The 26,528-nt window shown below is 39.1% G+C and overlaps 2 protein-coding genes across 2 annotated transcripts in view; both read right to left on the reverse strand.

Annotated features, from left to right (window-relative positions):
• Window positions 1-164: 164 nt before the first annotated feature.
• Window positions 165-13,081, reverse strand: ttc38 (tetratricopeptide repeat domain 38). The gene is made up of 14 exons (XM_062420918.1): window positions 12,977-13,081; window positions 11,630-11,707; window positions 11,430-11,511; window positions 9,619-9,790; window positions 7,234-7,407; window positions 5,941-6,016; window positions 5,477-5,596; window positions 5,267-5,326; window positions 4,999-5,037; window positions 4,365-4,446; window positions 3,339-3,504; window positions 1,576-1,735; window positions 1,035-1,108; window positions 165-660 (listed from the first exon to the last, which is right to left on the reverse strand). The coding sequence occupies exons 1-14, from the start codon at window positions 13,004-13,006 to the stop codon at window positions 573-575; spliced, it is 1,401 nt and encodes a 466-aa protein (XP_062276902.1). The 5' UTR covers window positions 13,007-13,081; the 3' UTR covers window positions 165-572.
• Window positions 13,082-14,423: 1,342 nt separating this feature from the next.
• Window positions 14,424-26,528, reverse strand: part of mical3a (microtubule associated monooxygenase, calponin and LIM domain containing 3a) — a 70,257-nt gene continuing 58,152 nt past the window's right edge. Inside the window, exons 41-43 of the mRNA XM_062420136.1 lie at window positions 18,031-18,130; window positions 16,687-16,760; window positions 14,424-16,558 (exon numbers count right to left, since the gene is read on the reverse strand). Of these exons, the coding sequence (XP_062276120.1) occupies window positions 16,374-16,558; window positions 16,687-16,760; window positions 18,031-18,130 (359 nt within the window). The 3' untranslated portion in view covers window positions 14,424-16,373. The remainder of the gene's footprint in view (window positions 16,559-16,686; window positions 16,761-18,030; window positions 18,131-26,528) is intronic.

Consider the following 26,528-nt stretch of genomic DNA (forward strand, 5'->3'; position numbering starts at 1 on the left):
ATTCTTAACGTGGTGTTGCCTACAAAGTGTGCTACACTTTATTGTGCTGCTCAAATAGTGATCACATGCAAAATGCAAATGTATATTTATTGGTTTTGAACATGATTTTTGTATTGATATTGACATTGAATATTATATCTCTGAAAAAGTATTTATATTTAAATGTGATATGTTTGCTAATAAAATTCATTTGATGAAGTTCTGTCGTCATGAGAAGAAAGATGTACTCACAAATCTGATTCGAGTCAACTAAAATAATAAAGTCAAATAAAGCAGGTGTTTAGGTATCATAGTTTTAGGTTATTTAACCTGTGGTTAATATTAGCTCATGATCTTGAGAAAATGTGCACATTTCTTCACTTAAAAACAGGTCATCCGTTATTTAAAAGGGCATCTGCTATATTCAAAACAGAGCATGAAGAAGGTTTCAAATGTCTTGACAACACTGCCATGCTGCTATACCAGTTCGGTTGGTAAAGGGATATCCCGAAGCCAAAAAGCAGCACATGAGGTTGTGGTGGTGCTTTGATGTTTTTGTGCATGGAAATTGCTCGGTGCACCTTGCAAACAGTCTAGTCGTGAAGAGCCAGGGTTCGCTGCATCAGACGATCAGTCAGAGCGGAGTTTGGCCTCACGGCTTCGCGCTCTACCAGAAGACATCTGGAGAAATTCAGCACAACACAACACAGTACAAAGAGATGAACACAGATTCAGAGAGACTACAAGCAGAGAGGCTAACCTGATCAATAATGAAAGTGTAACATGGTGTACAGACAGGGGATGTCGGTTACATAACGGGAACATGCAGCTTATGTTCTGTGTGCACATAGAAAGTCAGCAGCTAAACTTGAGTGGACGGCAGCTCCAACAGCAGCTATAGAGCATCATGATGAAATCCAATGTTTCAAATAGCACAAGAACTTTCTTTTTTCTTCTCTATTCTCTCAGCAGGGTTTCACATGAAAAGATTGTACTAAAATTGTAAAAGATTGAAAACGTCCTATGTTTGGCCTAAAATCCCTGTTGTGCATTACCTTCCCAGTTTCTGGTGGTGCGTATTCTCTGATTTCATGGCTGCATGAATAAGCAGTTGACTGAAGATATCCCTCTGCAAACAACAGTGAACAAACCCATTAGTGAACAAAGATCAGTTCAACACCATATGTATAGTCAATCCTTTTGTGTTATATTGTATGTACACTGTTGCACCTCAGGGAACGGTTCCCTGAAAACAAAAAACATAGGACGCATGAAGTCCATCAGCATCCATCACTGAGATTCATAATTCATATGTTGGTATACTGTGCTCCACACTATCTAGTATGTTCACGGAGTTAAAAGCTGTAGCTCTTGTGCGGAGCATTCTTCACTCTCTGGCCTATTTTCACAGCAGGGAGTTTTGTTTTACTCAAGAAGACATAATATAATATCAATCGTATCCCAAGAAAGAAAGCCGCAAGGCTCAACATTTTTCAACTACATATAAGAGAACTGTAGTCGGGTCTGTGTTTGATTTTATTTGACTTTTCTTTTTGTTTTGAATTTACCACAGCTGCCTATTTCTGCGTGCTTTACCTGTGCATCACTGCCCCCTACGCCTACCATGCGATAGCGTAAAGGGTACAGTAGTTCCACACTGCGACTGTAGTTGCCCTGGTTGTATTCCATCATGGCCTGACACATCGGCACGCCTAGAGCCCCAGCCAGCTGATGTTGCTGATTGTCTGCTGGCTCCCTGTCAAGAAAAGTAATTGTTAGGCAAAGAAATAACATTTCTTGGTACAACTAGAAGTTGTAGAAAGTAGTGCATAAGTATGCCTGTTTTGAAGAGTGTTTGTTTGTTGAGGAATACATTTTAGATTGCAAAAGAGTATATTATATTATCTATAGATATTTATCTGTATAACCCTTACCAAACTGTTTCATCAAGAAGGAAACAAGACAAACAAGAAAGCTACATGTTCATTAAATGTATATAAAACATTTTACCATGATTAAACCAATTTTGAGAGTAGTTTTTTAGTTTCTTAAAAACATATAGTTTATTATATTAATAAGTTGAGCAAACTGAATTGACACAAATTTCCTTATAGACAATAAAGGACTCATTTTTACAGAATAAACTATATACTATATAGTAATGTAAATTTCTCATTTAAAAAAATATTCCATAATAATAATCTATATAATAATAAAATCTATAATGTAAAATTATGAAAATCTACAGAAAAAGCTCTTGGTTTCTTTATTTATACCGTCACACTGGCTTTCAAGAGGTACATACATGCTTAAAACAGGATTTGCTAAAACTCACAACACAATTGAACTATAGGGAGTGGAAGCAGTTTATGGATGTATGGCATATCTACTGTGGAGATGTTGATAGCACAAAAGCCACAGAAAATTATGCAGTGTGGATATCAGCTGTAGGAAGAGAGAGAAAGAATGGGAACATGGACTGGCTTTTATAGCCTGGAAGAACCAGGTAAATTAGATGAGCAGACAAATCTCTCCTGTCAGCCAATAACCTGCTGAGCTTGGCAAAGGCAATCCTCTAGACAGTGGGAGCGGCATCACAATACACACTGACAAGGGTGTTGAAATATTTCTCTACTGAAGTGTGGAAGACAAACATCTGAACAAGATTCACTTCACAGTGAGACCAGAGATTCAATACTGGTGGAAAGCTTTCTTGGATTAGCTAATGCTTAGACTGACTGTCTCTGACTGTAAAATTACATTATGGAAAAGTATGGATTATGTAAAACCGTGCAATCCAACCAAACCAAGGTAACACAAGTCACATGCTGTGTGTAAGTGAAGCAACTAAATAAATGCAAAGCTTAAACATTTTCTTGCAGCTTTCCTGAAGTCTGAAAGTAGAGCTGAGGAGAAACTTTCCATTCCTTACTTAGGAATCTCTTTTACTCTTTCGAGAGCTGCTTCTTCCCTGAAGGAGCATCATCCCCTAACTCTTGTGACTTCAGTTATTGCATAACAGTGAAAAACATGACAATTTAAAGAACTGGTTTTAAATGGCAGCGTTTCTGGGGATATTGTGTAGGACAAAATGGAGACCACAGGCTCTCCATGGTCAGAATGCCAGAACACATTATAACCACAAAACTCCAGAGGCAGCAGCTGCTGGTACAACATCTGCTACAGAGCGAAGACCCTGGTCTCCGAGATGGACTGCAGCTCTGAATTCTCTGACTGCATCTCACCATCCTACGCTCAGCCTTGTTTCGGTCTGTTTTAAATAAGGCCTGGATGGCTCTTATGTAAGGCTGACAGTGTTGAGGTGTTCAGTGAAGAAAAGAAATGGTGTGGGAACTCACTTAGCCAATTCCTGGAGGCCCTCCAGCAGACGCTGAGAAGTCCCGGTCTCTTTAGCTCCCAGCGCCACCATGAGGAAGTGGAGGTCATTAAATAAGGTCACATGATCATCAGTGTGAGGCAGAGTTACCTGGAGCAGCTCCTTCCACCTGTTCTTCACAGACACACCTGATGTGCACCCACACAAAACATATTGTTAGTTAAGAAAAGTATATTTTTGACATGTCACCAGCCATTTCTGTCTGAATTTGATCTGAGGTGTGCTAATTAGATCCTTTTCCAAAACAGCACCTTGAGTTTCAGATTAATGAGGCACAATAACAGATTGTCTCACCTCATTAGCAGTTTCACTTAGAATCTTAAAATTAGAGCTCGACCGATGTATCAGTCAGCAACCATTATCGGCTGATATTGGCCTACCACAGAAACAGTGGTATTGGAGTGTATGTTGTCTAATATGTGCAGGGTTTTTTTTCCAAGTTATATTTGGTCATTTTTCTTAGATCAAGCTTATGCGTACATGTTTTTATGTTCTGTGTGTTTACAATTAGTATAATCACAGTGAAGTTCAATGTTTCAGTGCACTGATGTCATTTTATACAATAAAGTTGATTTTTAAACTATAAAATATCATGCCTCCATTACATATATTACCTAGTCACTAGTGTTTGGTAACCACATCTAAGGGGTCGCTGCAAAAAATGTGTGTTTACATTATTATCGGCCGCTATATCAATATACTTTAATTACCCCAAAAATCCAGTATTGTTCGGGCTCTACTTAAAATTATCTAAAATTAAACTTGGCAGTCACCCTTAAGTCCAACACATTCAGAAATCTGTGTAATTTCTAACTGTGCCATGATATGCATAATTTCCTGAATTTTAATTAAACTCTGATCAGTGGCATCCAGGACAGTGTGTGTGATAGATGGTACAGATCAGAACTCTCTTCCTAGTTTCATTGAAGCAGACAGTGGTTCCAGTGCTGAGCTGCCCTGTGAATTCCTATATAAACTTGTATCTTACCCTCCATTTCCAGTCGGTAAAGCATTGAACAGGCATCTACAGTGTCCAACATGGATCCTGTGGCTTTACAACGTCTGAAAACCTTAGGGAAACAGGGTGTACTTTAAGCATTCATCCTGAACACTGAAGAATGTAACATGCAACTACCTCCAAAGGATGACATAGGCAAAAGACGGCAAAGAAGAATAAAAATACACATTTTTGCCTGGTGGGATTCCCCTGATGTCAGCAGCAGTTAAACATTCATGACTTTCAGCTAACTTGATGTAAGAATTTCCGTTGTATTCAAATGTATGGCAGTGGTAAGTAACATTATGAAATGTTCTTGTAAGGTACATGACACCAAAGAGCTTAACTTTAGAGTGTCTGAATAAAAATGTAATCAGCTTTGGCAGTCGACACATAAAAAGGAGGGAGGGTGTGGGGTGGAGGGGAGGGGAGGGGGGTTGCTTGGCTCTCCCATCTTCACATGGAATTTACTTCCATCTGCTCACACTTGCCCTGTTGACTCACAACAAGCGAAACACATTTGCTTTTAGCCTGTGTATTGGTACATGCATGATTATTGAAGGCCCCATGTATTCATACAACTATACCTGCGAAGTTTGGATATGAACTTTCAATACAAACCAACCTGAGAATCGAACACTTGAAGAGCGGCTTCATACTGCCCCTGTGGAGGAGGAGGAGGTCAGAAAGTCAAAATTTGAATAACTCCAGGCTTGAGAGACAAGCTTGGTTGATAGATTGTGTTGCACAGATGCAAACACAAATTAATCTTGCAATATAATCAACTCTAGGCTGCAAATTACCCATGGGAAATGATATCATAAATACAAGTTCCACAAACAATCCTACTGCCAACTATGCGCTTGACTGAGAAAACTCATTATAACCTTTACCTTCTCGATGAAGTATAGTGCCCAATGCCAATAGTTATGACTGGCCAACACGTCAGATACCTGGAATTAAACAAAGAGATTTTTGAAATATTTTTCCTGAGGATATCTCAACTTATAATTCAATTCTGAGGACTCGGGCAACTATCAGAGAACTATACAAGGTTACTCAGATATGATTGATCAGAAAAATGACTGTTCTAATGGCTGTACCTGCCAATCTTTCTCTCTGCCCTCCATGAACTTCAAACCTTTGTCCACCTCTGCTGTCATGTCATAAACATGGGCTACAGCGTGAACAGCCCAAGCATCATCTGGAGTCAGAGCAAGACCCTGCACAAGAGGATGAGTTTGTGGGACAATGGAACAAAAGGAGCACAGATGCAGAATAAGATGACAATTCAAAAATAATGGCAGGCTTAACTCTCTGTCACTGTCTCTGATTTCATCTTTATTTCAATTGACCCCTACAACTACTTTGTATGCATTACGCATTCAGCAGAGAAGAGTCAGGCTGCTGATGTCTGAATGAACTGCTTATTATTGGTGTTTGACAGCAAATTACTTGCCGAATTGGACTGACACAATCAACGCAGGGACAGACAGCCTGGACCACCCAGCCACAATAATAGGGTGAAACAGTGTACAACAGACTATAATGGAGAAGAAAATCTCACCTCCATGGCTACTTTCTCAGCCTGGTCATAAAATCGAGTCTCCAGGAGACCAAAGGAATACATTCCTTTCAGATAGCTGAAAACACACACACAAAAAAATCTTTACGATGGAGTTATATTATCTGGGATGATGAAATTCACATCAATTTGGGGTTTTTCTGGGGGTTTTTTGAAGAAAAAAAAACATGCCTCCAGCAATGACAATAACAGCTCAAAGTGAATAACTGATAATGATTTAAAGTGACCTAGTAAACTCTTAGTAAAATCTCTGTAATACACATATAGCCTGAATATATTGTTGTAAGGCCTGAATGTGAGCATTAAATATTGAAATATTAAAAGGATTCTGCTAGGTCTGATTCATCTATATACTTTACCTATGTATGCTGGAAGTAAGAATGCAGAGGAAAATAATAACTAATGCTCTGCAAGTTGTCACCCATAAAGGACATGCATGATTTCAGGGTGAAGACCCAGGCTACCCACTTTGTGTTCTTTCATGGTCTTAATGTAATATTGCACCTGTTATAGGATAAATACACTTTAGTATGATCATATGTATTTATATTATTGTATATTTTGTAAATACTGTTTTTTTCAGGAGTGATTTATTGAGGCTTACCTTACACCAGTGAATTCTGAAGTTCATTTCTGTACACATAACGTTACATGGCTGTTTTTTCTAGAGACACTTATCAAGTGTTATCTCACATCAACTTTATGTATGTGGAGCTATGTACACTACCATCGTTGCATATGTATATATACATGCACACAATATATATTACAAAAGTTTGAGTCCATTCATTTGAACTGGAAAGTGGTGTTTTGTTAATGTGTGTATGTATTTCTGGATGTGTATTTAAATGTTTGACAATGAAAGGTCACATGACTGTACCATGTGCCTTGCGTGATGCATATATTTAAGATGATGTGCTTTGTCACTTGAGTGTGATGAAGAGCAGTGGAGCCCTGCGGCATGCTAGCTGTTTATTTATTTCAACAATGGTTCATTTTCAGCCCAGCACCTACCCTCTTTGGTTTGGATGTGTTTGCATACTCCTAGCTTGTACCCTCTGTGTGAGAAATTACCCTCGGCAGGACTGTATGCTTCAATCACCGTCTGCACCTTGACACTCCTCCTGACACACTTTCTACCTTCTCAGAGAGAGCAACCTTGCTTACAACCACCCACACATATTCACTTGCTGACTCCAAAGCTGAACAGGTCTATTATTATCTACACGATCTGTCTTTGTATGTCATTGAGTGACTTTCACTATCCTTCTGTACCTGGACAAAGGGATATGTGGTTTCCAGTAGGGCAGCACCCTGGCCACAGAGTCCCTCATTGGGGTTTGGGCTCCCATGTAGAAGTAGCCATCATGGGCAAACTTGAGGGCCAAGATATCAGTTGGATGATCTACCAGAATGTCCTCCCATACATTACAGGCCTTAGGAAAATTTCTATGAGAAACATGAGTCATCGTTGAACACAGACGCACTTGTATGAAGGACAGCAGAGCGAGTGTACCAAGAGAATCACACAGACAACGATACGCTTTATACTGAATGTAGAAAATTAGAGGCCCTTGAAAAACAAAGTATTAAGACAATATTGAGAGATAAACACTCCAGTATATTACACAATACCATAAAGAAACACTGAAGATTAAATACAAATGCTAGACTGCAGCTGAAATTCACAAAACAGTCTATGGCACACACTACAGTGTTTCCCCTGTATTCATTTATGACAGCAAAGTTTCACATAATCATATCAAAATACATAATATCAATGGGCTACTAATGGTTTTCACTTGCACACTGTGGGAGCAGAATAACACCCTACATTATCGTGGAATTGTTTTGAGTCATCGGTTAGTGCATCATATCCCTAAATCCTCCCTCTCCTAATTATTCAAAGGACATCTTTGTGAAAGGTGCTGTTACAAAAGTAGCATAGCTCCTTTAAGGAATTAGGCAGTGTCTAGAAATAGAGTGAGATTGAAATGCTGCATCTTCTCAAGACTGTCTGTCTCACACATGATGACAAACAAAGCTCATCTTTTCTCTATGAGGACCAAATGTTAGCTGCACTGTAGCCTGCACTTCAAAACGTACAATATTAAATCGATAAAAATATCTCTTTTGCTCTTTTCCACAATTTGCTGTGGAATTAAATAACACACACCATTTATAAAAGTCTGAAACTATATTTAGTTACTGCTAGAGCGTGAAAGAAATTCAAATTTTCCAATTCTACACATACTGTAGTGGTGTTAAAATAAACAGTAATTTCATATGAAGCTATTTGGGTTCTTTTTGTTCATATATTTTGATGATGAATAGAGCACATTTTATTTGAAATCATGAAATAAGGCCTATATATAATGAGGGGTCTCCTCTGTAAGGCGGTTCCGGTATCAGTCACCAATATCAGGGCAGCTCCACTGTCAGGACAGGAAATGACACCGTTAGGGTTAGGGTTAGTTTTTTTTAAACTGCAGAAGAAGATGCGAGCCATACAGAGCAGTTGTCGCTGCCCAATCTGAGTCAAGAAGCAACTATCTATCTATCTATCTATCTATCTATCTATCTATCTATCTATCTATCTATCTATCTATCTATCTATCTATCTATCTATCTATCTATCTATCTATCTTTTGCAAACCTATACTGACACAAAAAACAGCATTGCAATTTTTTTTAATCCTAATAAAACTAAATTGCTATGCTGATGACACACAGCTTTATTAATTATGAAAATAATTATTTTTGGTTCACCCAGTGTTCCTCCAGATCAGCAGTGAACTTCACTGCTCGCAGCATACATCCCCAGTCTGTGAGAAGGTGGTCTATGCTTTTATATAATACAGTAAAGTTTAACAAAATTTCCAGCATCTGCTTAGTCACATGAAACCTATCATAGCGCATGTGTGACATTTTAAGTTGACTCAGATCGGGTACAGACGATGTGACTGTGACTTGTTTGGTGAAACTGGTGAAATAGACTGAGCAGTGAAATAGACTGAGCAGTGAAATAGACTGAGCAGTGAAATAGACTGAGCAGCAGTTATTTCCCTGTCCTGACAGAGGAGCTGCCCTGAGAGCAGAGCCTGCAGCGTCCCCACAGAGGAGGCATGCAGGCGGACTGTCATTCTTCCTTACAATTCATTGAAAAACTAATTGAAGGGATCCTTCAGCAATTTATGTTCTGTATTATGTTCAAAAACATGCATAAGGGCTGAAACACTAAAACTCTTAAATATCAATATTGGCCTCAAGAATTAGGTATCACTTGAGCTATAAATTTTGTACTCAAGTATTATTACAAACATTTTAACTGTAATGTTTAGTTTAAATCTGTATTTAATTTCTATGTAGTGATACTTTATCTTGAAATGAAATGCTATTTCTTTTGCCAATTGTTTCACGCAGTATGATTACATAGGGGAGAATTATATACATTTTTTAGAACCCCTTGCAAATGGACAGTCATGCATACTTAAAAAATGTCTCTCATGTTGCTATGGTTCCCCTGTTACATCTTCAAAGAACACTTGTGGTCTAAGGGCCTCTTTTTGGCAGCCACTGGCCTCTTATATCCAAATTCTTATTCATCCATCTGTTTCATCTGCATTTCCCGTCCCTTTCCAACCTGGCTCTGGATCTTACCCATGTGAGAAGAGCTCCATAGCCTTAACATGAAGCTTCTCTCTTGGGGTGATGTCCTGGCTGTTAGCCAACTCCACTGTTCTCCTCACATCACTGGCCAGACGCTCATTCAGACGGGTGGAGCTCCCTGTTCCCACCAGCTCAAGCCCTGTGCTGATCACATGGCCCATAACTACAGGGGAAAAAAGATAACACTGGTCTTTTCTTTTAGTACTTTCTCACTGCAGTACCAGTTAAAAGTATCAAATCACATGTACTTGTAAAAGTTCTCCCTTTGAGGGGAGCTTTTAAGTAACTCCCTTTACGACTTAAGACAGGCCTCTCAACTTATTTTCATCTCTCAAGCAATTCATCCCAACTGTGTGCTCTGGTGACTGTTAACTCACTATGTATTGATTTCAAGCTGTATAATTATCCCAATCATTAATTACACTTTAAACAATTTGTGGTTACCGAGTACTGGTGCTGTTTTAAAAGCCATGGCACTCCCTTAATCTGAGTCACAATAGATTAACATTGATTCAAAAAACAAATAAAGAAATCATTCAAGTATCCACCATCCATTCTGAAGAAAGTTAATCTCCATGGTAGTATATGAAAGATAATTCAGCGTTTACTCAAGTAATCATTTAATCAATGTGATGACATTAATATATGGCTCAATGCTTTTAGTAAAACAAGGAATGCACAGGAAGTCATTGCTCATTATCCATGAGTTCATCAAATGTTGGACTTTGAAAGCAGTAATGAGAGTATGGGGTTACTAAACCCACAAACAATACAACAGGACATTATTATGAAGTAAAAATAGCTACAAAATCCTGGCAGAAAGTTTGACTTGTAGCAAAAAAAGCACAGGTGTCAATTACAGCATTAACGACGGCTACATTCTATTAACTGCACCAGTGAGCCGTTGCAGCTAGGCAGCGTGCTAAATTACAGGACTGAGTAACCAGCAGTCATCAACAATGTTATTATTTATGCCTGGGCTTTTTTTTTTTTTTTTTAATAAGAAAACCTACAGTTAAGATGGTCTGTTTGGAGTATGTCTGAAGTTGTTTAGCTGAGAACTGCTGCCTTTTAAGTCACCCCCCTTCATATTTATGTGCTTAGATTACTCAGACTGTGTGACACTTATTGCACATAGTTTAATGAATGCAATACAAGAGAGATGACAAGGAAGGCTTTTATGGTGTTGTTCCTCTACCTAGTTGTTGTTCCTCTACCTTCCCTATGAAAGGGAACTTGAAGGAATTGACCTCTTTCTTGTTTATTTCAAAATATAGAGGGGTATAGTCATTTTTAATTAGGTTATTTTGGTACCATATAAATTTAGCACTGTTATCTTCATCCCTGCCTCTGTTATTCTTAACCTTTAACCTTTATCCATTTATGTCTCCTTTTATACTTTTTTCCACTCCTTGATGTGGCTTATTGGCCAGACCTTCTCTGAAAGTGCTGTCACATCTACCTTAATTTAAAAGAAAAGATGCAGTGTATAGAATTTAGTGATTTGCGATTTTGTTGCCCTAGAATGAGCCCTTTATATCTAGATAGGGATTTGGTCCTCTTCTATGAAGGCCTCGAAGTTGCACTACCGTGTTTCTACAGTAGCCCAGAACAGATAAACCAAATACTGGCTCTAGAGAGGTCCTTTTGAGGGGTTTTTTGCAGCCAAAGAACATAGGTTCTTCTATGTGCTTTAAAGTGGATGGGAGGGCTATTCAGTTGGTTCAAATCTCCAACCTCACCGCTAGATGGCACTAAATCCTACACAATGCTCCTTTAAATGAGTGAACTGGTGGCCTTACCAAAGTTAGGGTCAGCTGCCTTGATAGCAGAAATGCATCCTTCAAATCCTCCCATTGTTTCGTCGCTTCGCCATTTCACATACTAGGAGCCAAACAATTGAGATGTTTAACTGTTATTTGTATTTTCACTGACATGCACGTGTCACATGAAGCATGCATGAAGGGAGGAGGCATGTGTGTGGGTGTTGGGTGTTAGCTACCTGATTAAGTATGGCGTCATATAGTTTGCAAGCCTCATTACTGCTGGTGGACAAGTGAAGACCCTCTGCCCTCCATGCCTGTAAGGGACACAAGTATTATTTTGTAGATAGAAAAACTGTAAAGCAGTGCGGAGGTGTAGATTTTGGCTTCAGCAATATTCCTGATTAACAGTTTATTTTTCTTAAACAAAATAATATGCAACACAAAATATACATACAAACCCTCCAGCCCAAACCCGTAATCAGCACATACAAAATCAGTCTTAGTTGTCAACATAAATACACTCCATAATTTTTAGAGGACACATATTTAAAACTAGACAAAACTCAATAAACAAACCAACACAAAACAAGGAAGCACAGAACAAATACACGTTTTGTCCCTGCACAGAATAAGAGAAGCACGTGACGACCCATGTTAAGAGCCCTCTAACACAGGGGCGGAGCTAGGGGTGGCTTTTTGCTTTTGCAGCCCCGAAAGTTTTCTCAAAAGCCCTGAATCTATTTTTTTTTTTTTTAAAGAAGATTAAAGTCACTTTTTCTGAACAGTCTTCTAACAGTCACTGACTAAATCTAAGTGAGTTTAAAACACTTGTCATTAAGAGTGAAACCACTAAAGACATTTCAGCTGAGACAGTGTTACAGAGTGAAATTACATATTTTTGTTTTCCTTTTGATCTAATTCCTTATTGATAATTTTTTTTTTTTTTCTATGTGCATTATTTTTGGAAAATTGTTGACAAGGACCAAAATAAATCACTACCACTACTACTATTGGTTTTTGCAGTTGTCATACAATGCAGTAAAATTCAATTCTGCACATATAAAAAATAATTGTCCCTGGCTGTGGGTGCTCTGGGTTTAGCCCCAGATTCTATCAACTCCTAAATCCGCCCCTGCTCTAACATTTGCCCTATTTACTTGTAAACATTCATGGCTTCAGAAATACTCATATGGAGTTTAAACGCCATGAAAACTGTGCACGCAGATCATGTGCACAGCTAACTTTCACTGTGCAGGTGTTAATTCACTACCATAAAACCATAAACCCGTTAAAGGCCATTTCATTTCATGTTTTAGTCACGAGTTATGGCAGTAGCGGGTAAAATCTGGTTTTAAACAAACAAAACATCCTTCGTATTTCCACGGCTAAATCCTATCCAATCAACATCGCCTTATTTCCGCTTTACTGTCAATCCACTAAATGCTCAGAACACCATTTATCCTGAAATTCACTTCATTTAACGGCTAGTTAAACTACGAATAAACGGCGCATATCGTCTCCTTACTCATGCTTAAACGTATCTTTTTTTTAAATGTCGTTCTTTCTGAAGCCACATCACTAACCTGACAGTCCCTGAAACTTGAAGCAATCATTTTTGAGGAAACAGCTGCAACTCTCCCAACTTCCAGACACTGAGGTCAAGCTAATGGACATTTAGACGAGCCCCGGAAGTCACGCTTTGTCAGTTTGCCTTCAGACTAAGTGCATGAATAAATGATGTTTGTGCAGACAAGTAATACATAGTGTCCGTATCAGACTTTGCCTTGACAGCATTTATTTCTTGGGGGTGGTGTGTTCATGTCTGTGTGAGGAGAACTAGCAACGAACTGCGCTATTAAATGTGGGTTTTATTTCTGGATTTTATTTTGTTAACTCCGCGTTGTTTTCTCTGACGTTGAAACCAGGTTAAAGGGTCACTCATTCACTGCAAACTGTTGAAGAGCTTTGTCAAGATTATGTCCTGTGGTGAAATCAAGGGGTATTAGAAAATACCACCCCCACCCTCCCCTTCCCATGGGCCATGATGACAATAGAGTGACCTCAGCTGATTGTCAGCACTTACAGAGGGTTTGTGCTAGATAGGATGGGCTGGAGGGATGATTTGTGAAACTCTCATTGAGATACGCTAACCTTAACCTAACCCTAACCTTAAGCCTAACAAGGTGTCTAGACAACAAGTGTAGCATGAGCAGCAGCAGCAGCAGTGAGTGATCTGTGCTTCTACACTGGAGGCATTCAGGTGCAATGTTAAGCATAGGTCACCTGCACGTTGGAAGTGCTCAGAGCCCCAATGCACATGACTGCAGTGACACATGTAAAATTGAAGAAAGTAGATGAAGCATAAATTAACCCGAGTGTGCACGGAGCTGCTGACACCTGTGTAGATTACACTGAAAGCTTATCTGTTGTGTATGATGTGCGCATGAAAAACACGTCTGACAAGTTTACTGTCTAGAGATAGGGAAACCCTGACCACACTTGCAAGAGTTAGTCCCATTGGCCTAGCCAATTTGCCAAGAAATTTGCATTCAGTTGCATTATGGGAAATGTAGGATCTAGTGCTTTGGGTGTTTATTCACAAAAACATAACCTTGAAAGTTTGACCATTCTTTCTTTCATCTGCCTATTAATGAGTCCCCATACTTGAAAATACAATACTACATCACTGGACTATACCTTTAATTTCCCTTGCCTCTACCACATAATCTATACATTACTGCATATGTACTACAGGTTTATCAAGTATTTGTAATTATAATACCTAGCTACTACTCAGTTTTTATACCCAAGTATTATATTTGTATGAAATACTGGATCTAATCTCATTGCTGTTTTGTGCTCTTTGCCGACATAAGATAATTACGTTAAGACAAAGCTGTAATGGTGGCGGTGGTGGCAGGTAAGACCATAAGAGAACTCTAGCCACCGAAGGGAAAAATGAACAACAATTATAGTGTATGATCATTAGTTAAATAGCCCATTACAGATTTTGGTAGACAGAAATTTAAAAGAACAACTGCATTGTTTTATTGCCATTTTCAGCATACATCCAACACCCCTATGCATTTTAGCTACATGAAGCATTTACATTACAAGTCATGTGTCAACAGAACAGTTTAAAAATTAGGATTCATATTCTTTACATATAATACAGTTTGCACACATGTTAATAAATATCAATACAATCATGTCAAACTTATCACACACCATCTAAAACAACAACCCTTAAAATTATGTAACTTTTTTATATTCACAGCTCATACCAAATCATAAATATAGCCTCTAATGTTTCTGTGCTGTCAAACAGTGACCACCTGGATTATTACAGTTGTCGAAAAAGGCTATTTGATTTGACTGCCCGTCAGAGAAACTAATGTTCCTGTCTGATGCAAGCTGCTCACGAAGCACTTTGCATTTCTCCCACTCCCCATTTAAAATTTGTTTGTTTGGGGACCTGCTGTATAAAAGAATCTGAAGAAAACAAAAAAACAAAAACAAACAAGTAAAAATCTTGAGTTCCAGTGAGACACACAGATGCCAAAAAGCAAGTTAACTAAGAAAAATATAGTATAGATTGAAAATGAAAAGGCATCTTGTTTAAAGGTAAAATATTAACACTGCTATATACTGATGTAAGTGTGTAAGTTCTTGTGGCGTACTCCTTCGATATTGTAGCAGTATCCACAAACAGAGACAGTCCTGTGGCACAAAAAGAGTGAAGCGAGCTACACTGATCTCTCAACAGCGAAATCAACTTCATTAAAGATAACATCACTATGGTAACACAAATGGTTAGAACCTTGAACTCGAAAAAGACGGTTCCTACCAAGATGACTTCAACCGTTGGTTTACCTTGCTACTGTTTGTAGGAAACATAAAAATCCAATATTGAATATGGACAATATTTGTAAACATTAGCCATCAGTGTGATATACAGTGAATAGCATCTCATGGAGAGGCCCGTCATTATCAAGCCATGTGAAATGCTGAAGTGTTCATTTACAGTCTAAGTCTGTATTCTATGTCCTGGCTGTCAAGGACAATGTTACACTATGTTTCTCTGTGTGCCTGCAGCCTTCGGTCCTGACATGCAATGGCTTCTGGGTGCATGTGGATTATGCACAAGTGCAAGATAATGAGATTCTGGGCACTCTCCTGTGAATGCAAAAATAAAAATGTTTATCTGTTAAAAGCAAACAAAGATAATAAATACATTTTTAAAAAAACACATGGCCATATTTAATGGATTCTTAGTGTTGACTCACAAAACACTGCAAGGGGAGAAAAAAAAAGAGCCTTCCATTGTATCTTTGTGATTCATTAGGATGAGGAGGTCAGTTTGTCACTGGATAGAAAGGCAGCTTCAGCAGAGGATGTCCGTCCTACAGTCCGACTGAAGAGGAGGATCTGAGACTGAAACTGGACATGTCACTCCAGGACATTAACTCTGTAACTGTCCTTTTTGGAAAAGAGAACCCTCATCAGCTGTAAATGTGACTTGTTCTACACAACTATACACAAAAAAACACAATTCTTTACAATTCCTTTACATCAGCAGGACCAAACTGCATTCTTCCCTTTAGATAATGAAACAAGTCTTTAAACATTCTCCCAAAGTGTCCCCCTCCCTGTTTGAGAGGTTCTATTTCAAGTCTGTGATGATAAAGTTGTGAATGTATGCGGCTGTCCAACCGCAGAGAGACACAAAGTGATTAACTAAGACTGCCTTAGGGCAGAGGATATGTAAACGTTACAGGCTGCTTCAACTGAGATGTCGGGGGCAGCCATGGTGTGTGTGTTGGGGGAATCTTTACACATTCACTGCTGCAGGTGTGACAGTTTTAGACCAACTGCCTGCGTCGGTGTTCAGAAGACTATTCTGATAATTGATGACTGTGCAAGGCAGAGAGCGCCTATCACAATTTGACTTTTCCCAAGACATAATGAGCTTCACTCCTTTTAAGCCCAGTTGAGGTTGAAGCCTTTAGAGAGCATGACAGATTCCAGGTCCTTGTCTTCTTCCTTCTCCCGAAGCCTCTGCTCCTCCAAGAGGGCCACCAGGGCATCACGCTGCTCCACCACCTCCAACATCTCATTCAGGATCTGTTTCTCCTGAGCAAGCTCCTTCTCATTCTTCAGATGGTCTAAAAGGGGAAAATAAAACATGAAATTAAGGAAAGAGAACAGATCATATAGATACTAACAAGGGAAGTACATTTAGAGCTACAGTACGGTGACTGGGCTGTTAGCTGATTATCATTCCTGCATTCACCTTCAACAGCCATTCGCTCCCTGAGTTCCTGCTGCAGTCGGCTCTGCCGGTCCTCCAGCTCCAGCTCTCTGGCACTTGGGGACAGAAAGACAGAAGATGGATCAGCCAAGTTTGTTTCACTGATGATATGTAGCCTAAGTTTCAACATGTATGTATATTATTTATGTATATTAATTTGTCTATGCTGCATTTACAAAAAAATATTTAGTCCCCCCCCCAAAAAAACGATATAGTTAATCTAAGTAACTGAAAGTAAGATAACACTGGATGATTTAATGACTTGTCAGAATTTAATAAAGTTGGTCTTCAAAGTGGGTTTCAAAAGCCATTAATCACTTATCAAAGTATGTTTCACAATGATTATAACTTCTTAAGGGTTAACAATCATTTTAACAAATATTGATGGGATAGTAGTGATATTCGTAAAAAAAAAAAAAAAGTAATAAATCATATTAAATCATGAATAGACTCTATATTATGTTATAATTACCTTGTGCTTTTATAATAAAATCGTATTTTATGACATTAATATGATATTATTACATCATCAGGTACTTGATCAAATTGACAGGTTTCATTAAAGTCTTAGTGAGGCTAGCACTGGGGCTCAAGAGATGACAGCTTTGTTGGCTGGTCTCCTGGTCCAAAGCTTTGGTCAGAATGAAATATCTCCACTATCAACGTTAACCTTAACCCTAACCCTAACCCTAACCATTTGATGCAGACAACTTATTGAATTATTCATGGTTTATTTGACAGGGATACAGTATCCACAGACAACCTGAAAACGAGTATCGAATGCAATTATTGTAGTGTTCATAGTGGATGCCTTCCTAATTTTACAGGTGAGTACAGGTTTGTTGCTGTAACTCCAGTGGATCTGCTGCAGATCTGCAGTCTGTTGATGTATTTGCGGAAAGGCATTCAAGGATTCTGTTACAAGTCAATTTTTAATGGAAAAACAGATAGACTTCGATTTCTTAGTGTTTAGTGTCAAACAGGAGGCATCGAGCCAAGCTGATACTTTTCTTGGTTTTTTCTGTTGACTCAAAGTGGCCAAAACCTCAAATCAGAAATTACAGTTTAGGCTCATAAAAGATACGTGTGTAACTATAGACTGTTGGTCTTGCCTGATCGTATTTAGCCATTTTCTACATATTGAGAAGTGATTATATAATCCGGAATTTAAGACAACATCATTTGATACAAGTGTACATACACTACATAACAATACAAAATAAAACATGAGACATTTCCTAGGAGCTCCTTTGTTACTATAAGAATTAGAATAGAAGCTGCTGAAATGGAAAGCATCTTTGACTAATACGTTTGTAGAGTACTTACAATATCATCAGTTCTGACTCATACCGGACCAGGGCATTCTTCTCCTGCACCAGCTTGAACCACTCTTGCATTAGTTTAGGATCGTCCTTCTTGCCCATGCCTTGAGGAAAGGAGGAAGCACAGAGTGTGATGAGAGGCCAGATGGCTGGGGGCTGACACTGATGTCACACAGACAAGGACCGACACGGGCAAATGCAATGACAGCCAAGCCAGGATGTCCTTGCTGAGGGATGGTGAGGTGGAAGGATGGACTCGACACCAACGTGGTCAGTTGGGCCATACTTATTATGGCACACAGAAGATGGCGTGGAGCTACAGGTTTCAACTTTAGCAGGTGAGCGCAACACACAAACAAACACACACACACACACACACACACACACACACACACACACACACACACACACACACACACACACACACACACACACACAAACACACACACACACACACACACACACACACACACACACACACAATACCTGTTGTTGCAAAGTTGAAAGTTTGTGTTACCCAGTTTGGACTTTGTGTTAACTGTAGCTACTTTTTTGGAGCAACTACTGTCTCCTATCACTTCTTTTCCAGAGTGAAAAAAAAAATAAAAATTACCACACAAATCAGTAGCTAAAACATAACTCAGAGTAAACCCAAGAACCTTTGGAAATTCTTCATCCTCCTCTGCCCACATATTGACCTACCAGCAGAAATAAAATCCCTTTAGATCCCATTTATGCTGAGCCGTTTGAGATTAAAAGAAAATGAATTATTCTGCTGCCTTTACATATTGAATTACAAGGTCTAATGTTCATGGAATGGCTTATCATTTAGACCAATAGCGAAGTTCACACTCCTCTATTAAGGTCTGCCTCAGGGAAAAGGATGTTCTGTGCTCTTGGCGTCATGCATTGCAGATGTGCAGATGTGCAGCTTTCGTAACCAGCACAATCAGTCAGAGCGCAGAACAGCTGCAGACTTTTTCCTACAGTCCCCTCTGGATGCAGAGACCAGTCTATGTGGCATGCTTAGAAAGGTCTGCTGCCGGGGCGATGCATCCTTTTCATTATCTGACTGCAGCAGGTGGAGCCAAGCCGTTTCAATGAAACAGCAGAAGGCAAACCTTCGATGCAGCGTGACATACTTAGCTGGGGAAGAGGAAGCTCTTGAAAAATGAGAAGGAAAAACATTGTACACACATAAATCGCATGGTTGTGGTCTTGGGGGTTGGCGTTCGCTAATTAACAGACAAGGGACAGAGAGAGGCAAAGCTGGAGAAAGAGTTGCTCAGACTAAAGGAAGAATACAGCATGTGGAGACAAAAGGAGGAATTTTAAAACAAAGCAAGTTTCCAAACCTATCCTGCAATGAATGTTTTTCTTTTTCTCTTTAACTGTTTCAACCTTTCAACCACCACCACCCCTCAGCTCAAGGCTCCAAAAACAAAAAGGGAAGGACGATCAACCAGTACAAGGCAAAAAAAACAGCAATAAAAAAGTAACAAAAACCGGATCACACACAAAAACAAAAGCATGTTTCTTCACGCAAATTAGATGCTCAGGCAAAATTTCACAATCCACTGACAAGTGTTAGATTCAGGAACAAACCAGATCCATTAATTTTTAAGTCTTGATTTGTGTAGGACTTGAATATTTATAACAAATCGTCACACCATGCAAAATTTTCACTCCTTGAACTCCAGACTTGCCCGTGAGCTAGCCACGTCTCAGGTGTTCAGCACTCGGTTTTATGAGGATTTTATGATGACATGACACGCATTAACATTCATCCAAAGTGTAAGGGGCAGAATTCTTAGAAATGACTGGAAAAATGGGATACTGCAGTGAACTTTGCAGCTTTACATTTCATTTTAGCCCAAACAGAAGACAGAACACATGCCACTGGATTAAGACACACTACAGCAGAGTAGTTTCCCCTTTAAGTGACTGCAACTACTGATGGAAAACAAATAAATCTAATCTCCATCTCCATTTCTTGAGACACTGCAGTGTAATAGCACTACAAGTTATTTGTTTCAATGTGCAGTATGCATTTAAAACAGACTTAAAGGAGTGAGGCAAAGCTGGAGACTCAAGCAACACAGGCAAGATAAAGGTTATAATAACTATGTATTGTCATTCACAAGAAAAAAAGAACAATAATACTGTGCCAAAATGTATTTATATTTGGAGTATGGCAAAGAATCTTCCTGAGAAAAGGAAGGCTTTTTTTCCCCTGCCTCAATATTAATGTTTCTGGGGAAATCTACTGAGCCTGATTACACAAAAACGGTGAGGTCAGATAAAGGAGGAGGACAGAGGGGGAGGTAGATGGGAAGGAGCGCGAGGGGGGGGGGAGCCCGGTTCTGGAGATCCTTATGGTTGCCATGGTAACCCGCCACAACCGTCAGCGGAGGCGGCGAGGTTACGTTACCTTCAGGGGAACAGCAGGGACACAGGGAGAGAGGTCTTCGGCGTGGCATCCCCACAAAGGGCTCAACTTCCACAAGACAGAGGGAAAGAGCGTGAGGGGGGGTGACGCAGATGGGTGCATTGGTGGGCAAAGAGAGAAAGAACGGTGGAAGTAATGCAGGAGGAAGAGTAGAGACGTTTAAACAGAGAGAAAAAGAGTAGAGGGTACACATGGTGTGTGAGGATGGGGAAGGAGAAGGGCAAGGCAGTGAAAGAGGGTCGTGATGAGGGAGAAAGAACATTGAGGAGAAAATCAAAAGAGGGTAGCAGCATTGTGATAGGGAGACAAATCACCTAGGGAGAGGAGGGGGGAGAGATCAGCTGTGTGGTGCGAGGGATGAAAAAAGGAGTAAAAATAAGGAACAGAAATAACAGAAGACAGAAAACCTAGAGCACAGAAAGGGAAAACAATTGTACTGTTTGATCTTGCATCTGTAGTTCTTCGGATACGCTTCAGTTACGCAACAACACCCTCTGTCAATTATGTATGATATGGGAATACAATGGTTTACACTCATATGCCCAGTGTTTAGTATGGTCCACAAAGTTGTTTAATCTCATTATTAAAATCATTACTGATCACCAGGAGATCCATCTCATATTATAATTGCTTCTGCTTGAAAGATATTTCAGCCTCTCCTTGTAAGCATCACTTGAACATGTTTCGAACAGTCGGCTTAATTTGTTGCCAGTGTGGTGACTTTTGAAGTGTATCTACTTTTGAAGTGCAAATTAGGACTTTTTCTAATATGCACCCTCTAAACAGAAATTCTCACAAAAGTAAGATCATATATAGATACTAATTAAAGAAGCCTAAAAAATAAAGAGTTTTTCTTTTTGCTTATTGATCCTCCACTTGGATGTTTGAGATTCATTGTGCAGAATGATGTATGTGCATAGTTTGACACCAGAAGGCTGTTTTTGCATTCATCTGCTGAAGGGGGAACGTTTCTCTGTGCTCTCCTTAAATCTGAGTTTAAGACGTCTACTTATAAGCATGATTTGTGACATCACAACTGGTTTCAAAGCTAATTGTGGTTGAATATGAAACTTAAAGCGATGGTTCGGCGTAATTTCGACCTAGCGTCATATGCACCATGAGGTCTATCTAATTACCGCCTCAGCCCTTTTTTTCATTTGGTCGCAAAATAGTGGAGCTAGAGCCATCAGTCGAATGGCTTAGTACAGCCGCTAACGGAACCACCAGTGTATCTCGTAAATTACCCCACTAATAATGCCTGGATTGTTATCAAACTTCTACAGTAGTACAAATAGGGTCTTTACTCATAAATCAATGCATTGGAAAGTTTGTAAGTACACCAGGAGTTTATTAAAATAAACACTTAGCTGATGGCTTTTACTTTGCTGCTACTGCTAAAGCTGTAAACATCTTGCGCAATCACTGAAATACCGTGTGGTCGCGCGAGATCCCGCACAGATCTCTAGCTGTGCTGTGCGGGATCTCGCGCGACCACACAGTATTTCAGTGGTCGCGCGATATTTTGATGATTTAATATTTGGTGCCCAAACCAATTAGTGGGGTAATTTATGAGATACACTGGTGGTTCTATTAGCGCCTGTACTAAGCCATTCGGCTGATGGCTCTAACTCCACTATTTTGCAACCAAATGAAAACAAAGGGCTGAGGCGGTGATTAGATAGACCTCATGGTGCATATGACGCTAGGTTGAAATTACACCGAACCATCGCTTTAAATGAAGTGCGATGTGGAAACTTAAAGGTCTACAGTGTACATACACTGAGAATGGAGTTTTATATTTTATATGTAAATTGGCATGTTCAATAAGGAAGAAAGTTTATATGTAATTTTAATAATTTCTAACTAGGTGTTTAAACATTTGACGCAACTGTTTTTAAAATGTCTTAAAACATTCTCTGAAGTGTATGAACGGTTGAAGAAGCTTCAGAGAGAATATGGAGAGAACTGGGTATTTGAATAGAGGCTCAAAGTATGACAGAAACAGAAGTTTTAAAGCCAGAAGGTGAAAGAGTTGGGAGAGTGAAATGCCAGATAATCACTACAAGGGACTATCACAGAGAAAAAAGTTAGATTCAGTTGGGAAAACTGCAATTTAGAATATCTGTTTTGGAACAAACCTGGTTGACATCCCAGTTCTAATAAAATTCTATGGCTCCTCCAACTATGTTCCTGTAAATATGGTGATGAAATTCATCATTAGCACTTAAAGCTTAATAATCTTTAAATGCAAGACAAGAAAAATATGTAAATAAGACAAACTAGCAGTCTACAGACATATTCATCTTGTCTTTAATATTTGGTGCCCAAACCATACTAATAAAGCAATCATGTGACCTTATAGCCTGAAAATGCTTGCATTCCTCTTCATTAGACCAAACTCCGGAGCTAAGACAAAGAAGACTAATAAAAATGTATCGGCAAGTAGAATTCTCCTCCATGACACATCCAGACCACTGCAGACACACCGCACCCAGTTGCAACACTGATGAACACTATAGGGTATTCAAACATACTACATAGAATGAAATGAGATCTATCAACTAAAAAAATACATTTAAAAAAAATTTGAGATTTGAGTTGATGACATATTATGCCCGCAAAATAAGGCTGGAAAAGTCCTTTTGGGCACTTAAATTCATCGTTAAGTCAAAACTCCACGCGATCTCCTGTCTGATTAGTGACAATAACCAGCGGGATGGAAAACCACAGACAAGCACAGACCCTGCTTAAATATGTAGAAATGCACACACAGACTTCTAACGAAAATCTTCTGACTTGACAACAGACATGAGGAGGACAAGATGCATTTCACTCATATTCAAACAAGACCGCAGCAACAACAGATACCACGAGACGTCCCACCCAGACACGGTGGACACAGATACGTTTTGACCGATAACAGTTAAGACAATGCAGCTAAGGGTCAAGGGTTGCAATAATTGCCTAGTAGCACACTTTACACACTCGGGGTCGGGGAGTTATGCAACTGAGCAGGTATGAGAAAGTCAGGGGGGGAGGGGGCATTGCTGGGACTACAGGGCAGAATTACAGCAGCACACAGCTGTGGGGAGAAGCTAAGAGCAAGGCTTGCAGTTTAGTATGAGTCAGTCCAGAGCAGGTTATACAATACTTTCACAGTGTATGTATGTGTAGGGGGGGAAGAGGGAGGGATGGGGTGTCTGTTTTTGTAAGTATTTGCATACTGCTACATGTGCCTCTTTTGTATGTTAATGTGCTTTTTTTTCATCAGTGATATTTTTGGTACAACAAAATCAACAACAAATTACAATATGAACATGTTTGGCTTTACTGTGCAAATTCACTTAGTGAGATGAAACAAACAAACAAAATGTCAGCGCATATTTAATCTTATGTTTAGCTGTGATCAGAATATCATTAACAACATTAGGACAGCTGTAAAATGTGCAAGGTGGCAGTATTCCATGTTTCTTGCAGACAAATCCCATGAAAAGACCGAAGCTAACAATGTGTTAGTCTCATCTCTTAAGACTCATGCTTCCCTTCTCTCACTGTAGCTCTCAGCCTCAAGCTAAATGACTCCTACTGAATATCCACATTTTTAAAAACAGGTCACAAATACATAGTTTCATTTTTTATCATTTCCCAAAACAGCTGAGCACTGTTGTTTTTTTTTCAACTGTTACTCAAACAGGAGTAAATAGTATATTAAATAGGGACTATATTCAGCTGTGGAATCATACACATTTGGTGCACTACAGTGTGAAGTATTGACTTAAGAAAAACTACAGTGCCCAGTGTTTAGAAAATGTCATCCAATGCAATATCACGACTCATTGATGTGTTTTTGATCATTTTTTTGGGAAACAATGAAGATCACAGATAACAATATGCTATATCTGGCTTTAAATACAGGTAGTAGGATCATTTTATTGTTGATTTTGGTCTTTTCATGGAAATTGTTGACAATAAGAAAAATAAAGAAGATATCCTTTAAATTTCCAATCCATGTAATTTTATATTTATGTCAGCCAACATTTTGCACTTTTGTTGAATTTCATGTATTAATGAATGTGGTTGAACAGATTGCCAATACTTTATTTAAAAGAGGAATCTTTAATTAGTACAGCCTGTATGTAATATGAAATTGTCAACAATATCAGTATTATATATTATTCATTCATTTCATTATCCCATCGTGTCGCTACTTTCAGTCCTCGCATGTTTAATGTTTATTTAAATGCAATAATGTATACTGCAGTTTGGATTTCTTTCATTGCAATATGTTGCACTTTGCATCTCTGAAGCAGTTTGCATACACTCTCAGTGCAGAGAAGTGACAAATAAAAGTTACTCATTAATTCACTGATTCATCATTCATAAGTTTACCGAGATCAAAGACGATCTTAAGAGGACAGCGCGAGGCCAAGTATGTGATCTCCGTTTGATGTAAAAGAGTGTCTGAACTAAAAACCTTGTGAGGGTGGATGGTTTGGGGGGAAGGGGGAGGTGGAGGGAGGGAGCGAGGGTAAAGGAGCAGAAAGTATTGCAATGAGGCCAAAAGCCAGCCAGCCAGCCAATCAGCCAGCCAGCCAATCAAGGTTTATACGAGGGGTACAAAGCTCAAGTAGTAAAAAAAAAAAAAAAAAAAAGGGGGAGAGGGGACAGTTTTGGTTAGCCATTAGGTTAGTTTAAAGCGACAGATTTGAAATACATACCGCCCAGATGCAAGTCCAGGATTTCACTGTAATTAGAATCTCCCCAATAGTCTACAATGACAGGGATATATTAGAGATAGGAGTTATTTCACACAGCCCCAAACTGGGCACACAAACAAACACACACACACGCACACACACACACAATTCTCCAACAAGTCATGCATGTTCTTGCAAACGCACGGATACACACATACACACTGCAGCGACACTCAAAAGAAAGAGAGTCCGTCAGTACTCACCACAGTGCACAATGCAGACATGTTCAGCTTGTGCATGACCACATGGCATTTCCCAAAATAATAAGAGAGCGCTACATAGATTTGCTGTATTGCTGTTAACTGGCTCAGTCTGCTTAATTTCACACAAAGCTTTGACTGTGTTGTAGTGCTTGTGCTGTGTGTTGAAACTGAGAACATTTGATTGATTGTATTTAGGGGAAGGGGGAAAAAGCTCAATGTTTCTCCAGTTATTTACTATTCAGCCCTTATGTGCCAATGTTCTGATGCAAAAATCTAATGGTTTAATGCTTAATTGTTTCGTACTAAAAGAGCAGCTGAGTGTTAATGAGATCTTTGAGTGGAACAGATGAAGTCAAAACAACTCTGGATTGCTGTTACTCATTTCCAACACCACAGTAACAAAGATAAGATGTCTTAACAGATATGATCTCAACAAATCAAGGCAATCAGCTACAAGAAATATTTGCAGAATATATTTTAATAAAAGGGGGGGCCCGTAAAACCAATTTAAATTAGATGTCTTATATGTACTGATTGTCTTTATAAAATGTAACGTGATCAGAGTACAGAAACTCTCCTCATTGAGAGGCGGTGAAGGAGACAAAAATAAAGACATCCAGAATGAGCACAAACAAATCTATGTCGGGACACACATTCTCCTGATCGCATGCAGCTCGGACTGAAGACGGCGGACATGTTATGAACGAACAAAGACCAACATGTTCAGAGATGGAGAACTGTTGCAGTGTGTCACCACAGATGGAGCCTACATAACAGTGTCACATGTCATTAATAAAAAGGGAACTACGTTAAATCTAATACCTGATCTTCTTTTGTGCTGTTTGGGTAATGTATAAGTACCTTTATACAATCCTTTAAGAGAGTAGAGTGGTAAACAAAGTTAAAACATACTCAAACATAGGACTGGAGAAACAGCTGATAGCCAAATTGGAAGAAATGACTTGATGGCTCATCTATATGTGCATGCATTTTCATATTACTAGGCTTTTGCTTGCCATCAAATACATTTGGATAGAATACAAAGAGCTGAGTCATACACTCAAACAAAACTCTCATCACATAAATGATGTTA

This window comes from Scomber scombrus, chromosome 6 (assembly GCF_963691925.1).
Source record: "Scomber scombrus chromosome 6, fScoSco1.1, whole genome shotgun sequence".
In the NCBI taxonomy this organism is placed as follows: Eukaryota; Metazoa; Chordata; class Actinopteri; order Scombriformes; family Scombridae; genus Scomber; species Scomber scombrus.